At 40.4% G+C, this 23,172-nt stretch overlaps 1 protein-coding gene across 2 annotated transcripts in view; it reads right to left on the bottom strand.

The window, feature by feature from the left end:
• Positions 1-3,722: 3,722 nt before the first annotated feature.
• Positions 3,723-23,172, bottom strand: part of fars2 (phenylalanyl-tRNA synthetase 2, mitochondrial) — a 115,925-nt gene continuing 96,475 nt past the window's right edge. For both annotated transcript variants that reach the window (XM_061064999.1, XM_061065000.1), the window contains 2 exons: positions 4,540-4,695; positions 3,723-4,508 (listed from right to left, as the gene is read on the bottom strand). In XM_061064999.1, coding sequence (XP_060920982.1) covers positions 4,557-4,695 — 139 coding nt within the window. In that variant the 3' untranslated portion in view covers positions 3,723-4,508; positions 4,540-4,556. The remainder of the gene's footprint in view (positions 4,509-4,539; positions 4,696-23,172) is intronic.

The following is a 23,172-nucleotide window of genomic DNA, read 5'->3' as shown; positions in this document are numbered from 1 at the left end:
TCCAAAATAGAAAATCTCAATCTCCTTGAATCAGCCTAAAACAGTTCTGTGTGTGTAAAATCTGTCTGTGGCAGTGTTTGCTGTCTCTCTGCACGCACAGGTCTGCTGCAGCAGAGGTCACTTTGTGTCTCTGAACAAGATCCAATCAACTCTGAGCAGACACACAGGAGGGTAAACCCCTCAGGACTCCCACCTGAGAGAGAGAGAGAGAGAGAGAGAGAGAGAGAGAGAGAGATAGAGAGAGTGTGTGTGTGTGTGTGTGTAGAAAAATATATATTGTGTGCGTGAGAGAGTCAGTAGGTGCGAAGGTGTCTTTAAAGTAATCTAGCACTCTGTGTCAGTTTGACGTCTGAAGGACAAAAGAGTCAGTCTGCAGAAAATAAAAGAAACGCGTGTTGGACAGGAGGAGCGGCTCACATTTAACCACTTAAATTGTTGTTGTTTTTTTGCGCTAATTACTTTAAATCCCAGCTCTGCAGGAGAGCGTGACGGAGGAGGTTTTATTATCACAGCACACACAAACACACCCCAGGCCTGAAACAACACACACACACACACACACACACACACACACACACACACACACACACACACACACACACACACACACACACACACACACACACACACACACACACACACACACACACACACACACACACACACACACACACACACACACACACACAAGATCATCATGTAATGAGTTATTTACTTTTCGGATTGTGTTGTTCTCTCATGACTACACAAAAACACAGCGATGCTGCTCGTGGCAGCCACCTGCGTCGGGCCCCAGATCGGTAGGGGGCCCCTGAGGGCTGACAAACTTTAAACCACAGCAGTGGCTCCAAATGTGCAAAGTTTGCAATGACAGTAGGAAACCTCCCTGAGGGGGCCCCGTCTGACAGCACTCACTGACAAGAGCAGCATGTGTCATTTCTGTGAAAACCAAAGTTTGTTGATTATAGTCACAGCAGGGAATGAAGAGGGAATATTAGGGGAAAAGAAAGAGGCTGATGGCCTAGCGGTTATTTCACACCCCAATGTACGGAGGCTATGTTCCTCCAAGCGGGTACCCTGGGTTCAAATCTCACCTGTGGCTTCTTTTTTTTCCATGTCATTACCTACTCTCTCTCCTAGTTCCCTACTTTATCCACTTTTCTGTCTAAACAAACGTGAAAGCCAAAAAACGAAATGTGAAAAAAGAAGTGGACCTGAAAGTGAAATAAATAAAACAGTATATCATACACTGCTGCTTTAGCCTAACACTTGAGTAACTTAACTTCTTGTAGCTTTACATTATGGCGTTCATTCTTTGACGTTTGACCTTAGTCAACTAGCTAGCAAAGCATAAAAGAGCAGCTAACAGGTTCTTCCATTGGTTCTCGATCAAACATTTACACGAGCGACAAATACGAATCAGGAATCATCAATCTGACCTCCATTCAACAAACAAAAATGTTAAAAGTAGCTTCCTTCACATTTGGAGGACAGACCTAACAGACCTTATTAATTATTTCAGCAGATATAAGACCCGTTAATGTGAGTACGTTCCTTTTTCAGGTTCATACAGCTGAAGGAATCCAGAGTGAAGTCTCTGTGTGACTTATTATTTACAGTTAAACTGAGACTCACCAGAAACAGATGGACACGTGGCGCTCCTCTGAGGACTGGAGTGAAGCAAGAAATGAGAAAAGTTTATTTTGCAGACAGATCTGGAGGGGATGAATCTTTTTTTGATCTGAACCCACTGTTGCTTCTCAAGTAGCTGTTTGGACTGTAAACAATGCAGCGCAAAAAAAAAAGGAAGTCTGAGTTGGAAGTTGTTACATTTTTACGCTGGTTACATCAGAAATACCGAGAAGTTCACCATATGTCACCTTCAGACGATAGCTGACGCGCTCTATGATTGGGTCATGTTCTGATTATGTCTTATTTAGGTAATACGACAAACAAAGTGTGCGTTTTCCTTGAAACAAGCTAAATACATTTATCCTGAATATATACCGTAAAGTTTTCAGCTTTCACGTTCAAACTAAATGTGAACATCGGTTTACATCAGATGAAATGTTCATGTAATTGATAACTTTTACTTTTTTTAGTATGCCATTGATACTTTCTGTTAGAAATCTGGAATCTGTTATTAAACATTTAAGTGTGTATTGACCGTGTGTGTGTGTGCGCGTGTGTGTGTGTGTGTGTGTGTGTAAGCATGGCCTCAAACTGTCAGAGCTCAGTTTTAACTCGACCAGAGTGACGAGCAGAGCCATCGAAGGCAGACAGCCTCCCACTGCATGATTGGCACAGTGCCCTTTGCCTGTAACTGTGTGTGTGTGTGTGTGTGTGTGTGTGTGTGTGTGTGTGTGTGTGTGTTTGTGTTTGTGTGAGAAGTTCCAGTATGCCAGTGTATGATGGTAGCAGTCTAAGCCAGCGTATCGTCTCGGCACACTGACAGAGAGCTGGTTATTATACTGTGTGTGTGTGTGAGAGAAAGAGTGTATTTTCTAACGAGCTGTATTTAAATTAGTGTGTGTGAGCGCGTGTGTGTTTGTACAGTATGTGTGTGTAAAAACTCACTATGCAGAGAGCTCCCAGGATTCATTGCAGGGCTGACTGGAGTGACAGGCGAAGCCATTTAATGCCTCAACACTGGCAGAGAATAACTGACAGAGTGGCATTTGGATGGCTCCGTGTGTGTGTGTGTGTGTGTGTGTGTGTGTGTGTGTGTGTGTGTGTGTGTGTGTGTGAGAGGATCTGCAGAAGGGTGTGACATGTTAGGAGGGAAAAGAGGTTTACAACTGACGATCAGATACATTTATAAAAACTATTAAAATATTGGACAGTAAGAGCTTGCCAGCTTGTCCTCTGATTACCGTAATGGCCTGAATATAAAACGACCTCCAGATTTTCAAAACTACTTTTTAGAAAAAGGTTAATTCTGTTATGCAGCTGCTGTCTGTATCTTCTTTTCTAACATATTCAGAGTAAAGGCTTTTATCAAAGAATAAGAACAGAATAAGAAAAGTTTAAACACAGGAGCAGCAAAAACTGAAATAAACTAAACCGGATGGACTATTTTTTGATTGATATAAAATGTCTTAATGGTACAAAAAGTCACCCAAAATATCACAACCCTCAAAACTAATCATATCTGCCAGATTAAATAAAAACTAGCCAAACTTTTGATTTTGGCTTCACTGTGAATTTTAGCCAAAGTTACTGCCAGAGACTGAACGTTATCTAAAATTAAGATGCTGTGTTTACTGTGCAACAAGTCAAACTCTGAAAATCTGTGGGGAGAGATTTAATGGTGGAAACTTTTTGAGCATCAAGTATAAATGTGTGATTCTGAAGAGGCATACAGGATATTACATGAAGCTTAATTAGAATAAATCAGTTTAAGGTTATTTTACTTTTACTCTGCCTACAGATTTTAATGAATTATTGTGAAAGTGAAACCTTGTTTTTTTTTATTATGTTTGGTATTTATGATTTTTCAGTTCTAAATAGATTTAAAAATGTGGGAGGCCGCGGACATTAGGACAGTTCCAACCAATTACGACATAGTAATCCTCTGACGAACACTTGACGATTTGGCCAGACCGTGAGACCACACACCTGCCCTGTAAAGATTTCACAGTGGCGATTCCAAAGTAACTCAAGTAAATGGAGAGGTGTCTCTTCTTCGGGTTGTAAACAATAAAAACACACAGTGAGAACAATGTGGGAAACAGATTTAATGTCCAAACTAAAGATTCAAACCTTGAAAAAACTAAAACACAAAACCAAAGCTTCAGGTAAAGCAACAAATACTTTCCGCTTAAAATAACAAAGAAAACTTTTTATGGTTCTTAGAGTTCATGTTTTTGTGTGTTCAGTGTTTATTCATGTTCAGATAAAACTAATATCTTTCTCTGTAACTTCAGGCTGAAGTGCTTGAAAACTGACTACTTTTTAATTTCAGATTTAATTATTTAATATGCTACAGTCTGTATGTCAATACAGCAAAAATCAATTAAACCTCATGTAAATATATTGTGGAGGAAAGACTTCCTAAACAGAGACTGAAGTCAAACTCCCTCTGGGTTTGTTGTTCTCAGCTTTCTGTTCACACTGACAGGACTTTCATCTGCTTGTTTTTGTTAACCAGAGGCACGAACACATACTGAGTTCATTTCAGTTGTGTTCTTGCGATGTTAATTAATTTTCTCGTTATTTGGAGATATCGAAAGTTGTTTTCTCGAAATAACGGAAAAAACATTCTGGTGAACTAGAAGACAAAACAGGACTCTGCCTACTGTTATCGGCCAGACCACAACATGGTAAGTTTAGATTATCTCTATGTTTGTTTGTGCTCCTGACACTCTGGAAATACAAGATAGATAGGTTGATGCTAGCCGTAAACCTGAGAGAGCAAAATGAATTAAAAGTATGGATGCAGGACCGCCATAGGCATCTATTTCTTAGCCTGAAAAGAGAAACACAGGAGAGAGGAGGAAGTTCATACCGTATATGTGTGTGTGTGTGTTTCTGTGTGAGTGTCACGTGTGAATGTGTCAGTATCTGCCCTGAACGCCCAACTCAGTCTGGGCGGAGCGTTCGATTTGCTCGTGGACGAGTCTGACCTCCTGCTGGGACAGAGTCCGCTCCATGTGACGGTAGATGATGCGGTAACACTGACTCCGCCTCCTGGTCCTGAGAGAGAGAGAGAGAGAGAGAGAGAGAGAGAGAGAGAGAGAGAGAGATACTTAGTACCTCTTTCACATTTTCCCATTTAAATGTATTCCTCAAAATATTTCATACATTCAAAGATATTTTTTAGTTTCAGTCTTTGTCTTCTTTTTTAACCTAAATTAATAACCTGTAACCACCTTCATTATTAAACCGAAAGTCAGCGTGAATAGTTGATTCTCATCGGCTACAGATTGTTAATGACCTCCAATAACTAACCAAGCAACACCTTCCCCCTCACATGACATTTTCCTTTCCTGCTTCTTTCCTCCTCTCGCCATCTTCCTCTGCATGTTCATCTTTCCTCCTTTTCCCCATTTCTCTCATCTCATAGCCCTTTTCACATATGGAAAGACCCTCACCATCTCCTCCTCCTTTTCCTTCCTCTCTCACCCACTTTTCTATCTCCTTTCATCTTCTCCCCCCCTCCCACACCTCTCGTTTTCTCCCTTTGCCTAGTTTCTTTCCACAAGGGGACAATACAGTAAGTGTATCGTATCGTAAAACTCCTCATCCTGTCACCTCTTCTTTCTCTTCATCCCATTTTCTTTACCCAATTCTTCTCTGCTCCTCCTCCTCCCTCCCATTTTTCCTTCCCTTGTCTCCTCGTTTTATCTCCTCATGTCCTATAGATCTTTTTCTCCTCTTCTTTAATCCTGTTCCTCCTCCACCAGTCGGCAAAGTGACATAAGGAGCAATAAAACACAAACACACACACACACAATAACTAAATACAACACAATACAACCCCTCATCTCTCTCTCCCCCACTCTCTCACCCTGCATTCATTCTCTGCCTCTCTCGCCCTTTTGAAGCTCGTAAATAATTGAACATCAGTATTTTTCGGTGGAAATGTCAGAGAGGGAGAGAGAAATACAATTCTTACTTTTGTGTGCACGCACGCACGCACGCACGCACGCACGCACGCAGCGCACACACACACACACACACACACACACACACACACACACACACACACACACACACACACACACACACACACACACACACACACACACACACACACACACACACACACACACACACACACACACACACACACACACACACACACACACACACACACACACACACACAGTGAATGGTATTTCATGTGATAGACTGTGTCGTTGTTGAATAATTGATGTCTCCATTATCCAGCCCACATGGCTGGAGGGGGGCGGGGTCGATACAGTACCACCTGTAACACACACACACACGCACGCACACACATGCACACACACACACACGCAAGCACACACACACACACACACACACACACACAAACACATGCTGCAAAGTTAACAGGAAAACGTGCCATAAATATGCACATGTTACATTATGCATGAAGTATAAATGAAAAATTCTGTCATACATGAATAAACACACACACACACACACACACACACACACACACACACACACACACACACAGAAACAAACACACCAACACAGTGGTATGCATACAGGCGGATGGATGGAGGAATAAGGGAAAGAAGACTGAAGATGAGTGATGAAGATGAAGGAGGAGCAGTTAACCTGCAGCTCCGATTATATAGATACTTCAATCTACAGTACCTGAGTTTTTTTTAAACAGCGTATCTCTGACGTATCTACTTCTTCATCACCTCTCTAAAAACAATATGACTCAATGGACTCTGTAAATTGGTAAATCGACTTGTGTAGTGCTTTTCTTGTCAACATACTGCTCAAAGCTCTTTTACACTGCAGGTCACACCCATTCACACACTGATGGCAGAGGCTGCTGTGTTCAGAGTCCAGCAGTATTAACTAAGTCATTCATCCACACTCACAACCCAAAGACTAAGCAGTGGGAGCAACTTGGGTTTAGGTGTATTGCCCAAGGACACGTCGCCATGTGGCTGCAGGAGCTGGGGATTGAACATCAGACCTTCCAGTTGAGACACGACCGACGCTACCACTGAACCACAGGAACTTTGTTTGAGCAAGTTTTAAAGTGTCCTTGGGTCAGTTTGGTCCAGAGAGAGATCATACGAGGAGAAATATCGCCCTTAACCTACAACTTTTTGTTAATTCAGACTCCAAAATATTTTTAAAATAGGGAGCAGGTTTTCAAATGAAATCAGGAACAGATCTCTTAAGATGACTGATTGAACTACATCAGTTATGGACACCTGGAAATCTGATCCACTCACAAAGAAAGTGTTCTTTGTGTGCTTTCAGTTGTTTTCGGGTCATGACTCACAAGAGATATTCAATTTCTGGCTCAATTGCAGCAATTTGGCTTAAAAAATGTATCCTAACTGCCTGAATGAGCGCTGCTGCAGCTCCAACATGTGTCTGCGTCAGAGTTTTTATGAAGCAGGTGACACACCTCTGCCACAGCAGCATAATAAAGCCTCCAACTCCTAAACCGAGCAGCTTTCATTTGTGCTTTCCTAAAGGGAAAACGATGATCAAGTGTAGCTGTGTGAACACACAGAGAGGAGGATTTTCATCCAAAGCAATTAAAATTCTATGAATAGCTCGCTGCACCAATTTAATCTAAACTGAGACAGATGAGATGACAACTAATTTTTTTGTTCAGTCTTAGTCACATCCAAGTTTAAGCAAGGGTTTGTCTTGAAATGAGGAGACGCTCACAGAGGGAGATCTGTAGGTTTTATTACAGCTGCTCGGATAAATGGGTTCATTACAGAGTGGATCGTTTGATGGTTACTAGGCAACACTAAATTAAAAACTAAAGGGAAATACAAGAAAAGAACATTAGTTGTAAATGCACATTATATCTTTTTCATATATTTTCATATTGGGTTTTAATGTAATGTGATGCAAACTTTGCTGCATTAAAAACCACAAACAAAATAACTCCAGTAAATTATCTGCTATCATGATCCAACATCTGTATTTGTAGTTTATTTGTGATTCTTTTGAACCATCGTTTATTGTTGTGCTTTTAGTTGACCTTGGCTACGTCATCTATTACATTTATTTTAGTTGGTGTATTGCTACTTAATAAAGTTATAGCTAGTATTCTCTAATTGTAATTTTCTACTTATTTGTGGAATAATTTGGACCTGCAAGATTTGGGTCCAAATGATAAATCACAATTTTGTATTTTATTTTTTACCAATATTGAGATCGTGATTATTAATCACAGCTTTTTTGCCGGTGTGCGCGTCTTTGTGTGTGTGTGTGTGTGTGTGTGTGTGTGTGTGTTTGGAGAAAATAAATAAAGGGAATCAAGATGAGCAAATAAAAGTCACGTTTCAACTAACAGTAATAGTAGTTAGAGAACGTAAACCTTACATGATTTAAATAGGTTAATGTATTTCTTTTAATATTTTCAATATAGACAACCACACAGAATGTTTCAACAGGCTAAGAATCCATTTTAAATGTAAATAATCGCCGTCAATCATATTTCTTTGATCGTGAGAAGGCCAAAATCGTGATTGCTATTCAAAATCAATTTATTGTGCAGGCCTTGAGCAAAGCCTGCTGATTGGCCGATTAAACTCTGAATACAAAGGTTATGGAGAATCTGTTAATAGAAATGATAAATTATAAATCATGTGGCCCAGTTACTTTTGTTTGTAATTTTATTTAAAAAATTATATTAGCAATGACACACGCAGTAAGACAACAGTAAGAGGTCAGGAGCAGAAGGAGAGCAGGAAGCTCAGGTGGGTTCAGAGGAGGACAAAAAAACATGGCCGACAGCTTCACAGCCAAAACATGAAAAAAAGGAGGAAAAAAATACGTCTAAAAACACGATCGATTTGATGTCAGACTCAAGCAGATGGTGGGATGGGAAAGAGACGGAGGAGAGATGAAGGGATGGGAGTGTAACGTTTCACTCAGAGAGAGGGGGCGAGCGAGAGAGAGTAAGTGACAGAGAAACAGAGAGAGAGAGAGAGAGAGAGAGAGGGGGGTGTTGATGGACAAGCCTGAAAGAGGAGTGTTGGGTTTCATTCAGATGGAGAGAAAAAGTGCGTATGAGATGGAGAGAGCGAGGGAGAGAGAGAAAGAGGAAGATCGATTAACAGAAGGAGGTGAAGATGAGAGGAAACTCCAGCAGCTGCCAACGCCCTTGAAAGCACTGTGATGCCTTCAAACGGAGAGGGGGAAACCAGGAAATCTGATTCTGTAAAACCCTGAAGAGGGAAGGGAGGAATACCTTGTTTGTATATCACTTCCTCCGATCCCCACGTTCTCCTTTTGATGTTCATCATCCCTTGTTTTGTTCCCGTTTTCCTTTTTATCATCTTCACTATTCGTCTTTGGTTTCTGAGGTGAGGAGACTCAAACCCCCCCGAGGTTTCCTCATCTCTTTTAAATACAAATCTGACTCCTTTCTTCTTCTGTGGATTTGGTATCGTTTTTTTTGTTTTAAATCCCAGTGTGTACGCCTGGGAACAGATACAGAAAGCTTTTGAGGCTAGAAAATGAAACCCATATTATGTATATGTTTGTTTCCTCAGATATTCAGTTAGTTCTTGGCACACGTTTGGTCCCTTAGTACCAATCAAGTATTGTTGGAACGCCAATTAAAGCTAAACTGAAGGATGATCTGGAACATTTAAACCTGGGTACTTTATTTAGGATATTTTGGGCTGAATGGCCGATTGCCGTATTTTCCACTAAGAGGCTCAGATTGTTATTCTAAAGGTCTTTACACTCTGAGTCTGATAAAATACGTTACAAATAGAAACCTTTCTATGAATTTCAGTTTCCAGACATAATGTAGTAATCAAACTTTTTTTCTTTTTTTTAAAGACGTATTTTTGGGCTTTTTGTTCCTTTAATGGAGAGTGGGTAGAGTTGGAAATCAGGGAGAGAGAGAGAGGGGAATGACATGCGGGAAAGTAGCCACAGACCGGACCCGAACCCGGGGGCCGCCTGCCCGGAAGACCACAGCCTCCACACATGGGGCGCTCACCAACCACCGCGCCACCAGCGCCCCAGCCAAGATCACGTTTTTGTTCATTTACTCCTTGTATAAGAAAAAGACTGGGGTCCGTGACAGGAGCAAGGAGAGTTTCAACCTGTTTAGGAGGGAGCTGCGGAATTATCCCGATTGTTTTCAGGTGTGTTAGAGGATGTCCGTGGTCCAGTTTCATACGCTGTTAGCTATACTGGAACCACTGGAACCACACATTAAAAAGAAGACTACCAATTTCCACATAACAATTAATCCTGAAAATTAGCTGGCAGGTTGTTTGAGGTAGGGACACACACACTGAACATTCAACAACCCTCTAAACAGTTTGGACGGATGCGAAAAGACGCAAGAAATCCAACGTGTTCCAAAGAAAAGTCAGCGTGCAAACATACTTAACACATCATGAGATTGCATTTCTTTAATGTGTGGCAAATATCGGCCGAAAAATAAAACGGACTCATTGCGCAAACGCCTTAAGTGTCCGACAACTTTACAAAAGGATCTCAAGAGATAAAGCTTTTTGTAGAAGAGGAACATGATTTTTCAACCACAAATAGATGTTACGTCACTCCATGTGAAGACAACAAACCCCCGTAGGGAAATTATATATTTCATCATACAGAACATGGGAGTTGTCGGTCTACCCATCTTGATATGTTACTTTGTTAAGACTGTTGTGTGGTACATGAAGTTTGTGTCTCATCAAGCTCATCTATAGAGACTGGGGTAGATCAGCTACTCCCACAACTTCCATCTCGTTGTGAGGATTTGGAGTGTAAAATGATTATGTTATGTCACACTTTGTGTTGCATGACTCATGAGTTGCTTGTCTACTGTTGCCTCGATTTGTCGTTTTGTTGTTGTAGGACTTGTTGGTGTTTCTGAGTGGTTTTCAGCCAATACATCATTTGTGACACACATGTAGACAAACGTGGGAAAAACAACATTGGGGCAGCAGTAGACAAGCAACTCCTGTGAGTGGTCGTGGTGAACACACAGAGAATCTCCACAACACACTGAAGCAGTATTCTTTTATATTTTATATTATTTCTTTCCTCCATTTCCAGCTTGAATTGAACTTTAACTGATCTGGAGGGAAACTAAGCTGTCAGACTGGATATTTCTAACTGATAAAAGTAGTGCAGCTTTGAAGGGAAAAAAACAAAAAACATGACGGCAGGAAATTAATAAATAATAAAGTGAAATTCAAAAGTGGTAAGTGAAGAAGACAGAAGGGAGATTGCTCTGGATTAAATTAAATCAACAAGGTCTGGAGACATTTGAACATTTGTAGGGGATTTAATTTATTTATAGCACTGTTGGATCCATTTCTCCTTTTTTCTTCATCAATCATTTATACTGCTCTCTTTTCAGATGATTTTAACAGATTATTCCTGCTCCTGTTTACCTGAACAGAGTTGAAAAAAACAGATAATCCCATAAATCTCCCCTACCTCTTTTTCTCTATCTGTCTTCCTTAGTCCATCCCCCTCAGTGAGCCAAAAAGAAGCCAAATCAATTAGTATTCTATTAAGTGGCCATGAAGTGTAAGTGTGTGTGTGTGTGTGTGTGTGTGTGTGTGTGTGTGTTGTAGGCTCTCTCTTCTCGTTAATCCCACCATTTAGATCCTCCCTAATTGGGACAGACAGTCAGACGGAGGATGGGAGGACAACCAGAGGGCAGGAAGGAAGAGGAGCTTCAACCACGGCCGGAGAACACAAACACACTAAAAACCAAGTATAACACGTACAAAATCTATAATACCTATTCCATTATGGGAATAAATGTTGTTATTATGAATATCAATTGATTCATCAGTTGTATGTGTTTTTAAAAATACAATAGAAATCTTCTCTAACAAGCTGACAGAGACAAAATAGTTGAAAATTTGACAGAAACATAGGGTGAGATTTAAAAGCATCTAACCTGAAACTCTTTTTACTTCTGAACTTTTATACCCAAGGAGACTGCCAACATTTCCCAGAATGCCTCATGCCCAGCACAAGGTTTTCTATTACATCAGGTTCTCAACTGGTCTAGCCTCAGGACCCAACAACAACTCCTCCGTGAGAAGTGGTGACCCAAATTTCTTATATTTTTCCATCATTCAGATTTGTTTGGACCTCAGACGGTATAAAACATGTGACAGAACAAAGAGACAGAATAAAAAAAACATGTGTTTTTATAGAGCTTCATAGACTTTTTGACACATTTCTTTCCAGAACCACTCAAAACGGCTCTGCGACCCACTTTTGGGTCCCATTACAGTAACAAGCATGAGAGTTCAAACAAATGACAACTTGAGTCGTGCCTCCAAATATTCTTTGATTTAACTCTTTACAGTGTGATTGATTACTTTTGTGTCACATTGCAACCCTAGAAAAATATCTGATATCTGAGGGACTGACACTAAACATGACATTAGCAGAATCCTGACTTCGCTGAGCTCCAACAGTAGTTTTGTGGAGAGTTATTCTTTAATATGGCTGATTAAAACACTAATGGTATTAATGTATGTCCTGATGATGCTCTGTTCATTTCATGGGAAATGGGACGGTATTTGAAGATGTCTGCTTTTGACTTTTCTTCTGATCGGAAAGTCTGACGGAAAAGAAATAAATGCATAAATAAAAAATGGCAAACAAAATCAAACAAATCCGGGAGGCGGATATGCAAACGACTGCCTCCGTCTGAAGCCGGCCTTTTAGTCTGCAGAGCGAACACGGCTCCTCTCTGCCTCAGTTGTTTATTTGGCCTTTTTTTTGTGAGGAGAGAAGGCGCGGCGGCCTGTGAGAGCAGCCTGTGATCTATTAATACATCTGCATAAATTAGTCAGAGGCGCTCTGTAGCTGTTAGCTGGCTGTGCAGGGGCTCTGGCTCCAGTCCGCAAAATCCACCAGGATTCTGTCCACAATCTGGCGTTTATCGGGAGGAGACGGCGAGTTTGATGCTCCCTCAGGGAGAGGTTTGTCTGATCTCTGCTGCTCCTCCAGACTGAAGTCTGAGGACACAGTCTGGGCAGGGTGGAGGTCTCAACTCAGGATGGTCAGTTAGAGCGTTCCGAGCGGTTCTCTGACATCTGCTTCTCTAAAACACATGAATGACCCCGTCATCCAGGATCACGTATTCCAGCGCACTGTGTCCCAGTTTTTTAAAGTTAAACTAGATAAGATCAACCTGACACAGATACAGACTTCTGTGAATTACCAGATACATATTACCAGTGCTTTAAATGGGACCCCACACTACATACTCGGCCCACAGGGGCGCTAAAATCCACACAAACAACTTGCTGTGGTGCTCACAGCTGCTTGTAATAACCGTACTGGCCCCAATATAAGATGACCCTGATTATAGGACGACCCCGATTACCAAGAAAAAGCGACAACCTCCGATGCTGAAAAATGTGGAAGTGCAAAATCCTGCAGTTTGTCGAGGGTCCGCTTGAGGCTGGCTCCAGCGTACCCTGAATTCACATAAATGCCTGTTTTTACAGCAGAAATTGACATGTGTACAGCCTGGTACAAATCTGATTACGAGGGTTGATTCTTTAAGTAACGCATTTGTTTTGAATTTATGAATGATACATGTTATCCATAGTTAGGCGCGTAGCTGACATGATTGACAGGTGAGCGCATTTTTTTATTTTATTTTTTTATTTTATTTTTTTATTATTTTATTCGTGAAATAACAAAACAAACAGTGACACAAAGGACAAAAACGGGGAGGACAATTTTACAGGCACACAGAGAGAAAAAAGAAATGAAAACAAAACAAAACAACAACAAAAAAACTGGGGGAAAAAAACAAACAAGCAAAGAAAAAAAAAAAAGGGGGGATGGGCAGAGAAAATAAGAGTAAATAAATAAAAACATAAAACTCAAGTTTATATTAATGCAGGAAGAAACAAAAACAGAAAAAACACTAGAGAAGTTGTATAAAAATGAACAGATACAAAGTAGTAGTGGTAACAGATATGGTGATTATTGTTATGATGGTAGTGAGAACAGAAGTGTTTTGTAGTTGATTGATTAAGTTGATTGATTAATTGGGTTGAGAGCTCTGGCTTACAGGTGGAGGTGTTTGTAAATGTAATGCCCTAATAAGAGGGGTCCAGGTTGCTTCAAAGTAATGAGTTTGGTCTTGGAGTGAGGCTGAGAGCTTTTCCATTAATATGTATTCTGATAGGATGTTTAACCAATGTGATATGTTAAGTTTGTGTCTAGTTTTCCAGTTCATCAATATGGTCTTTTTGGCAGTGCTAAGGGCAATGAGTATAGGTCTGGGGCTACTGGTTGCTGGGTTGATTACTGACAAGTCTCCCAGTAAGCACAGTAAAGGTGATAATGGAAGGCTGCACCCCAAAAGATTGGACAATCTGACGATGACCCCCTCCCAGAAGGTACGTACAGGGGGGCAATCCCACATGGCATGATAATAGTTATCTGTTGCGTTGAGTGTGCAGGATGAGCAAATGTCTGAACCAATAAGTCCCATTTTGTATAATTTATGTTGGGTGAGATGAGCTCTATGTAATACCTTGTATTGAATTAATACAAGGTTAAGTAAGTTAGTATGAGATGAGACCAGTATTTGGCATTAGGGTTGATCAACAGGTCGTTCTCCCATTTTTGAATAGGAAGTGATATTGTTGTATCTAATTTTAATAAAAGTTTATATAGTTTAGATAATACTTTTTTTGTGCCTTTGATCTTGTGTATTTCTTCTACCAGTGCTGGAGGTCGTAGGTAATTGCTTGTGGTATTGATTTTGGATTTGAGAACAGATTTTAACTGGAGATAGTGAAGGTACTGGTCAGTCCTAATGCCATAAATTCTGACAAGGTTTTCAAACGAGATGAGGTTGTTATCATGGAAGATGTGAGCTAGGTGTGTAATTCCCTTTTCTTTCCAAGTGACAAAGTTGAGAGGTGAATTGTTTAATGTAAAATCAGGGTTGTGCCAGATGGGGGTATATTTACAGGGAGTCAGTGTAGATTTGGTGATTTTGATGATTCTCCACCAAGCTGTCAAAGTTGTAGAAATGGCATTCATTTTTGAAGCAATTGTGACGTTTAAGGCTTGTGTTCAGGAATGGGAAGTCTGATAGTGATATATCTTTACATTGGGTTTGTTCTATTTCTGTCCATGAATAGTTTTGTGTTTTATAGTTAATCCATTTGGTGATGTACTGTAATTGGTTTGCGAGGAAGTAGAACTGAAAATTAGGTGCCTCTAGTCCTCCTGTGTCTTTACTTTTTTGCAGTGTAGTGAGTTTAATCCTTGTTTTTTTATTTTTCCAATAGAACTTATTTATTACGGAGTCCAGCGATTGAATCCAGTTGGTGGTGGGTTGGGTTGGGATCATTGAAAAGAGATAATTTATTTTTTGTAATATTATCATTTTGACTGCAGCTAGTGGCAGCTTCATCCAGCGGGTTTGGTCTTCCTCTATGTTTTTAAGCAGAGGGGTGAAATTTAATTTGACAGGTTAGCTGATATGTTTATGCCTAAGTATTTAATGGTATCAACAGATAATGGAGCTGGCATATTTTGTATTGAAGCCATCCAGTCTTGTCCACATAGTGGGAGAATTACAGATTTTGTCCAATTTATTGCATAGTCTGATATCTTTGCAAACTGGTTAATGAGCTTGATGGATTCTTGTAGTGAGTTGGATGTGGATTGGAGGTACAGTAGAATATCATCTGCATAAAGACTTATCTTGTGATGGGTGTTGGAGATTTGGATACCTTGGATATTATCATTCTGGCGGATGGCTGCAGCAAGAGGTTCAATGAATATAGCGAAGAGTGAGCTCATTGTAACAGTATGTTAAGAGGCTTAAAACCCGCCTCAGCCCCAGCCCTCATCCCGTCATTAGGTTAGCTGAAAGTTTGAGTTAAACAGGATTTCCCATATGGCGGCTGCAACCTTTGAGCCTCATGAACCCTTTGCAGTAACACATGGGTGACATCACTCAGTCTTCGTCCATTAATATTTACAGTCCATGGTCTCAATCTGTAGTTTCTACAATTCTACAATTCACTTAGCAGACGCTTTTATCCAAAGCGACGTACATCAGAGAGTAAGTACAACACAAGAAAGGATCTAGAAAAAAGGGAACAATGTCAGTAAGAGCAAACGATCATCTTTGAGTCCGATTGGACACACAGGTGCTGACAGGAAGTGACCAGAGGCAAAGCACAACATTGATGTCAGTTCTTGAGAGCTCTAATCAGTATAGAAACCATCTTATAAGTCATCGTCATCAAACAAAAAACATCCTCACAACCATCATCATCATCAATAATATGGAGACCATCATCATTAAGTTAGTAGGTATTCATGAAAGAGCTGGGTCTTTAGCTTTTTCTTAAAGGTGCAGAGGGACTCTGTAGATCGATATGGAGTTTGAAAGTTCATTCCACCACCAGCGTTTCACATCCTCTTCAGCACAGCATGATGTATATTTAGTATATTTTAGTCCCATTTAGAGTCAAAGAGACCAGAAAGAAGGGGAGGGGTTAGGGCGGGGCTAACTGTGATTGACATATTTGGGACGTCTCTGGAAACATACAGAGAAGGGAGGAGGGATCCAGGAGAGAGCAGGTGTACGGAGGTAAAGAGGGAGGCAGGAGGATTGTAAATTATTAACAGGACTGTCACTGTAGTAGAGAAGCCTGTCTGTCAGAGCAGGTAATAATAGACACACACACACACACACACACACACACACACACACACACACACACACACACACACACACACACACACACACACACACACACACACACACACACACACACACACACACACACACACACACACACACACACACACACACACACACACACAGACACACACACACACACACAAACTGAAGTCTGATCACCTCATCAATGTTTCAACGTGCAGAGGAGTCCGACTGAGCTCATCAATTATTCCTTAGACTGAACTCTGATTGGACCAAAAAGTACAAAGATTTACTTTGACTTTTTATTTTATTTGTCCTTCTTCACTATCACATCTTTGTCTCTTCTTGTTTTCCTGCCTTCAAAGTACTCTCCATTTTTATCTCCAGTCTTTTTCACTTTTTAATCCTTTTACTTTTATATTCAAACGCCCCCCCCTCCTTTATTTTTCCCCTTTTCTGTCCCGTCTCTATTGTACTACTTTTTCTTTGTTTCTGAAACTCAATTGAATATTCCTCTCTTATTCATATGGTGTCATAAACCTAAAAAGATCCGACTTTCTTTCCCCTGAAGGTTCCCTTTATAAACAAGCAAAACATTTCTATTCATGTGTGTAAAATCAGAATTATTCTTCTTTCTGTCCTCCATCTTTTATCCTTCTTTCTTTTCTTTCATTTCCAACCCCTCTTACTCTTTGCCTTCCTTCTTTGACCCCCATTTTCTCTCCCTACATTTTTATACCCTTTACTTCCCGCCAACATCATCCCTTCCTTCCTTGCATCCGTAATTCCTCCCTGTCTCTCCTTCCGTCTCTTGTTGTCGGAGAAAAACTGAAATGTTATCGTCACGCTGATCAGTCCGTGTGTCTTTTTGCAGTTGAGTGTGTGTCTATATACTGTATATATACAGTGTGCATGTGTGTGTGCGTCGCCTACTGTCCATCTGTTGCAGCACCAGGAGACATGACGAGTGTTTACCATGACTCACGCACACAGACACACACAGTCCCCCTCTTCCTGATGTCTTTTTAGCAGGTTTTTCTCGATCCATCAATCACGTTATTAGAAAGAGACGAACAGACGACGTGAATCATGAGGAACCACATGTGCTGAATACAGACGAGCGAGTGTGTGTGTGAGATGTTACACGACTATAGGTCAGCTAGGACACAGATTTCTCTCAGACTGGATCAGATGCATCTGGAGGATTGGGATCTCTGACGAGGTTCAGCTCCGCTCTCTTTTAGCTCTTTCAGAAGTTTGACACCGTGTCTTTTATTTTGAAATCTGACATTATCACAGAGTTAAGTTGTGAGGTCTTGGCCGAACATTTGCTTCATAACATTACTATTAACATATTACTGTATATTAACTATTGCCACATAATAAATGTGAAGTTAATTGATAGCAGGTTGAATTAAATCAGTATTATCTTGGCTTCTATTTGGCCAAATATTTTATTTATTTCTTTGTCGATTTTCATGACGTGAAAGTATCCGACCTAATAACAGTTCCTGTCTTTACTGCTGTTAATATTTAGAGTTGTCGTGTTAAATCAGATGTAAATGTCAGGATACCAATTATTGCAGAATGTAAATGTCAAGGTTTGACTGTGTCTTTGACAAGTAGTATGAATATCTGCCGAATCCAAATTACCCAAATTTAAGCAGATATGTATTTGTTCGACTCCTGTTTCTATCTGTGGAAGGCAGCAGCGTCTTACACCGTGTCCTAACAGCATGAGCGAGCGTCAGCAACAAAATCAGCTTAATTTAATAGTTTCTAGAGCTGTTAGCATTCACTAGTCACTTGCGATTAATTAAGGTCCGAAATGATTCCCAAAAATGTTTTTTTCTCGCTATTAATTGCATGCTATTTAGTCCCTTAAGGCGCACGGTGAATAAGCCTCCACAGTGTCTCCCTGTAGTCACGGTGACGAAAAAGAACAACACTGCTGCATCTTTGAATGTCTCACAACTCTCAGACAGCTGAGCTGATTTCACTTTGTTACTGTTCATGTAAGCTGTTTTCATTTCACTTTTGATTTGAAAGAGTTATTTTCTTCTGTGGTTAATTTCATGTCGTAACCTTCTATCTTCATAAAGGTCCTCACTTTATTTAAAAATGAAAGCAGGGTTAAATTCAACTAGCAAGTATGGCCATCTCAGCTTAAGACGGTACAAAAATTCTAAATAAAGCCCTCCATTTTTTACTTTTAATGCAAAAATAATTGAATTACAAACATGTGATTAAAAACGCAGTTCATCTCAATGAACTTTTGAACTGTTGTGATTAATCACAATAAAATGTTTGAATTGTTTGACAGCCCTAATTGTTTCCTGTTTGAGCGTCCTGACAGCCTGCTGTGTTAGAGTGTTTTGAAACTCATTCCGACTGAGTGGTTTGGTGGTGAAGTTATGTAAATGCAAAACCTCTATTGAAGCAACAGTTCTTCATAATCTGCATAGTTTTTTTTAATTAGACCGCGGCCTAAATGGTTAAAGACAGCTCTGATGGAATTTGGAAGACACCATAACAAGAATATGTCACGGGACAATAATGTGTCACAGGACATGTGATTGAGCTTCAAAAACTCCAGTACAAACATGATCTCCAGTGGGGACCTTTATAGCTTAAGTCAACCTTTGCAGCTCATACGGCTCCAGATGGAGATCCAAATACTGCCAAGAGGACAGTCCCATTACCCATGATTCCTTGCCCCGGCTAATGCAAATCCACTTGACATTAGCGCCGTACGATTGGCTGCTCGGAGCACACGGCCTCCGCTGCCTCTCCGTTATCGGTGTGAATAATTCAGACGGCTGTTTAGCTGACGGCCTCGCTGGCATTTCCTCTGTGCTAATTGCCCGTTAAGCGTTCCACTTGACCTTTAACAGGAGGATAAAATTTTGAAAGGTTTCATTTTAGTGTGACTGTGTTTTCAGATGCCCTCCCTCTGTTAACTATTTCACGTCTGACTGAACTACATTTCCCTTCAGGTCACACTGTATGAGCCTGTTTCCTGCAGTGCTGTCACAGGGAAACAGGTCGTCGTCATTGGTTACCATCATATTCTAACATCAGCTGAATCTAAAGAAAAGAGAAGAATTGAAGTTGTTTAATTTGCAGTTTTGACTATAACAGAACAACAGGATCACAGAATGATGATGAGGGTGTTAGTCTACATCAAACCTCTTCAGGAAACAAACTCTGTGGGGCAAAGTGATAACACCTCTCTGCAGAATAAACAGGTTAAACAAAACACCAAGCAGCATTTGCGTCTATGTTGCCTTGGGTAAAATTGAGACGTAAAAAAATGATCTTGAAAGTCAAGTTTGAGTAATTCACAAATTGGAAGACATATGTGACTGTGAGTAAGTCTTTACAGCTCTGTTAACTCATGTTGGAGCTAAAATGTCAAAATCTACACAAGCTCTCAGAGAGGAAAGATTTTATTTCCTTCACTTCAGAAAAGCAGTGTTTGTGGAAACCTGGGTTTTGTCTGCAGGCAGCAATGAAAATTTAACGACAACACATGCAGCTGTAGGCCACACACACTCTCGCACACTCATACAAACAGAACAACGTAGATTTGAAAGAAAAAAAACACAACACAGGTTCAACCCAAGAGCGGTCATTAAACAGGGCCGCTGTCACTTCACATCGCAGAGGCTGCAGGAAAGAACACACAAAGCTAAAATCACCTACAGTAGTTTCCCTCTCTCACACACAAAAACACATACACTGAATATTTCATATGAAGGAGACACTCCTGAAAATCAGAGGCAGCTACAGTCGACAGTTTGCTTCTTTTTGCTTTATCTTCATCACGGTCTTTGAACCTAAAGCTTCAAAATAAAACTTAAACTCAAAATCTACAACTTTGCTTTAAAACATGTTTGTGCACAAATACACTACAGAAAGTTTAAAAGAGATGAAGGTGGAGATATTATCCAGAAGTATGGTCCCATGGTTCAAAAGTTCAACCGTCAGCATGTCATAGGGCTTCTACATCACCAGAGCTTCCTCAACATAAAAACCCCCATTAAAACTCAGGAACTTGATTTGTTATTTTGGTGCAAAAGAAACCAGAAACCACATCCAGGACTCAGAACACTGACAGATAAAAAAACATTTTGTATAGAAATGCGTGAATAAAAACCAGGTAACTGTATTTTATATTTCATGAGGATTGAAAAGCAAATTAATGGAATTTTAAAGATGCAATAAAAAAAGATGATTTATTGCGATTAACGTAATAATTTGACAGCCCTAATATATATATATATATCTATATATATATAGATATATATACATATGTATGTTTCCCTTGTTCTTTCAATTACTTTTTCTTGAAGCTCTTATTGAAGATGGCAAAACACTGTGTGTGTGTGTGTGTGTGTGTGTGTGTGTGCACATGCTCTGTGGGTCGATATGAGTTGAAAGACAAACAGGAAGGCACTTGAGTGAGTTAAAACGAGTGTGAGTGTGAGTGTGAGTGTGTGTGTGTGAGTGTGTGTGTGTGTGTGTGTGTGTGTGTTACTTGAATTAAGATGAAGTCAAAGCAGGAAGAGAGCATCATTATCAGGAAAGTGGAGTGCTTTTCCGAAACCACTAAAGCCTGCAAGTGTGTGTGTGTGTGTGTGTGTGTGTGTGTGTGTGTGTGTGTGTGTGTGTGTGTGTGTGTGTGTGTGTGTGTGTGTGTGTGTGTGTAAATGTGTGTGTGCGAAAGTGTGTGCGCCATGCCTAGAATCCATCTCCCGGGTAACATGAGCTTGCTGTGATTCTGAGAGTGTGTGTTGTTGTCGTTCAGTGTGTGTGTGTGTGTGTGTGTGTGTGTGTGTGTGTTAGTTGGTCTTTAAAAGTGAAGCACTGTTAAGTTAAACTAGCATCTTATCGAGATCAGAAAATAGTCTAACTCGTATCTGGTCTGATTATAAAGATCTGCTTGATGAAAAATTGAGAAAATAAATTATTGATTCCAGGTGCAGACTGTCTCTTGACCCAACATTTGTCAATGTCCAATCAGCAGCTAAGACCTCAGGCTATGTGAACACACTGATGAAAGAAACCATTGATTTCCTGTGTAGCCGCTCTCTTTGGACCAATCATAGTAAACCTTTGATTTCTTTATGGTGTTAATATGAGATCTTTTAAATGAATGTTGATGACTGCTGATGAATTATGTTGGCACTCATAACTCCTGAATGACCGCCCTGTAGATTTGCTGAATCTGTCTCTGCTTTTAGGGTCCTTTTCACACCTGTAGTCCGTTTGAGTCGTGGACCAATTTACATTGTTGAATAATTACCTCTCGTTTGATCTGTGTTCACATGGGGACATTTACAAGCAGACCAAAATGTGTGATGTGTAAGGAAAACGCTCTCTAATTGGTCAGAAATCCCTGCGGCAAAAATCCCTGAAGTAAACAAAAGACTAGTTGACTCCTGCCTGGCCTTTCCAATTTCAAAATGGACAACCACACAGATTGATGTTGGCTCTGGCTATCAGTTTAAATACTGTTTGCATTCATCACTGTAGGCAAATGATAGTTTGAAAATGAGGCGCAAATTCAGCTCGGATAAAATAATATGTTGATGTACTGTAGTCTCTGAAGATGCTCATCAAGAAAGCTAAGGAGAAGGCCAACATCACTCTTCCTGAACCATGATCTGCTCATCCACCGATATAGTGGATGAGTTCAGCTTGATGAAAAGCGAGGGCCCACGGTGGTTGCTTCCTGCAGTTAGGTCTGATTGAAGTTCATGTTCTTGCGCCAAACAAACCTCACCAGAGTCTGAAAAAGAGTGGACAGAGACCCACCTTTTCAAGAGGTCTCCACCAGCATTTGATTGACAGCTTTTCACACCAGCCGAAAAACAAACCGCACGAACTTGACAAACCGAGACTCTAACCGAGCCAAAAAAGGTCAGGTGTCAAAACACCCTTCATCTCATCTGAAATCCTGTTTTCAGAAAGCTTTTATCTCTTTCTATTTTTTTCTCCAATGAATTGTTTTACTGCATTCTTTCTTTATGAAGCAGTTTGATACTTTGTTAAACTTCTTACACTACCTCCTGCCCTCCTCTTTCGGCTGTCTTAATCCGCTGCTCCTCTCTCAGTGGGGGGTTTGTTCGCCTTCTTTAGGGGACAAGAGGTCTAATAGAGTCCAGAGCAGAGCAGAAACTCAGCGTTTTGTTGTCTCTCTCCATCAGACTCAAGTTCACCTCTCGCAGACTCAAACTGAGGCTGTTTAACTTCTAATGCAGGGAGAAACAAACAGGGGCGGAAATGAAAGAGGGTTTATTTTTTCATCCGTCTCTGCATCATTTTTCTCTTTCTCTCTCTCTCTCTCTCTCTCCCACAGCACAGAGCGCCTATTAACACTCAACATGGCTCTCTGCTTTTCAATTACCGGCTGCCCTGTATGCCTCCTCTCTCTCTCTCCATCACATACACACGCACGCACACACACACACACACACACACACACACACACACACACACACAGTAAGAAAGAAAAGTAAAAACAGACATAAAGGCACATAAAGAAACACCAACACACACTTTTGTAGTGGCATTCCCTTGGGTGAGTGAGTCATCCAAACACTATTTACAATCTTTGACAGCCACTCTCTCGTGTTTGCATGTATGTATGTGTGTGTGTGTGTGTGTGTGTGTGTGTGTGTGTGTGTGTGTGTGTGTGTATGTCTATCATCCTGATTGTGTGTTATTGAACTAAATTGCATATTAAAACCACAATTAAAGAAACAAAAAAGTGTCTCCGGTGAAAAATTGAGATATAAGAAGTTTCTAAATGC

Source organism: Labrus mixtus, chromosome 19 (assembly GCF_963584025.1).
Source record: "Labrus mixtus chromosome 19, fLabMix1.1, whole genome shotgun sequence".
NCBI classification, from domain to species: domain Eukaryota; kingdom Metazoa; phylum Chordata; class Actinopteri; order Labriformes; family Labridae; genus Labrus; species Labrus mixtus.
Note: the sequence above shows the minus strand (reverse complement) of the source record. Positions and strands in the feature narration are given on the sequence as shown.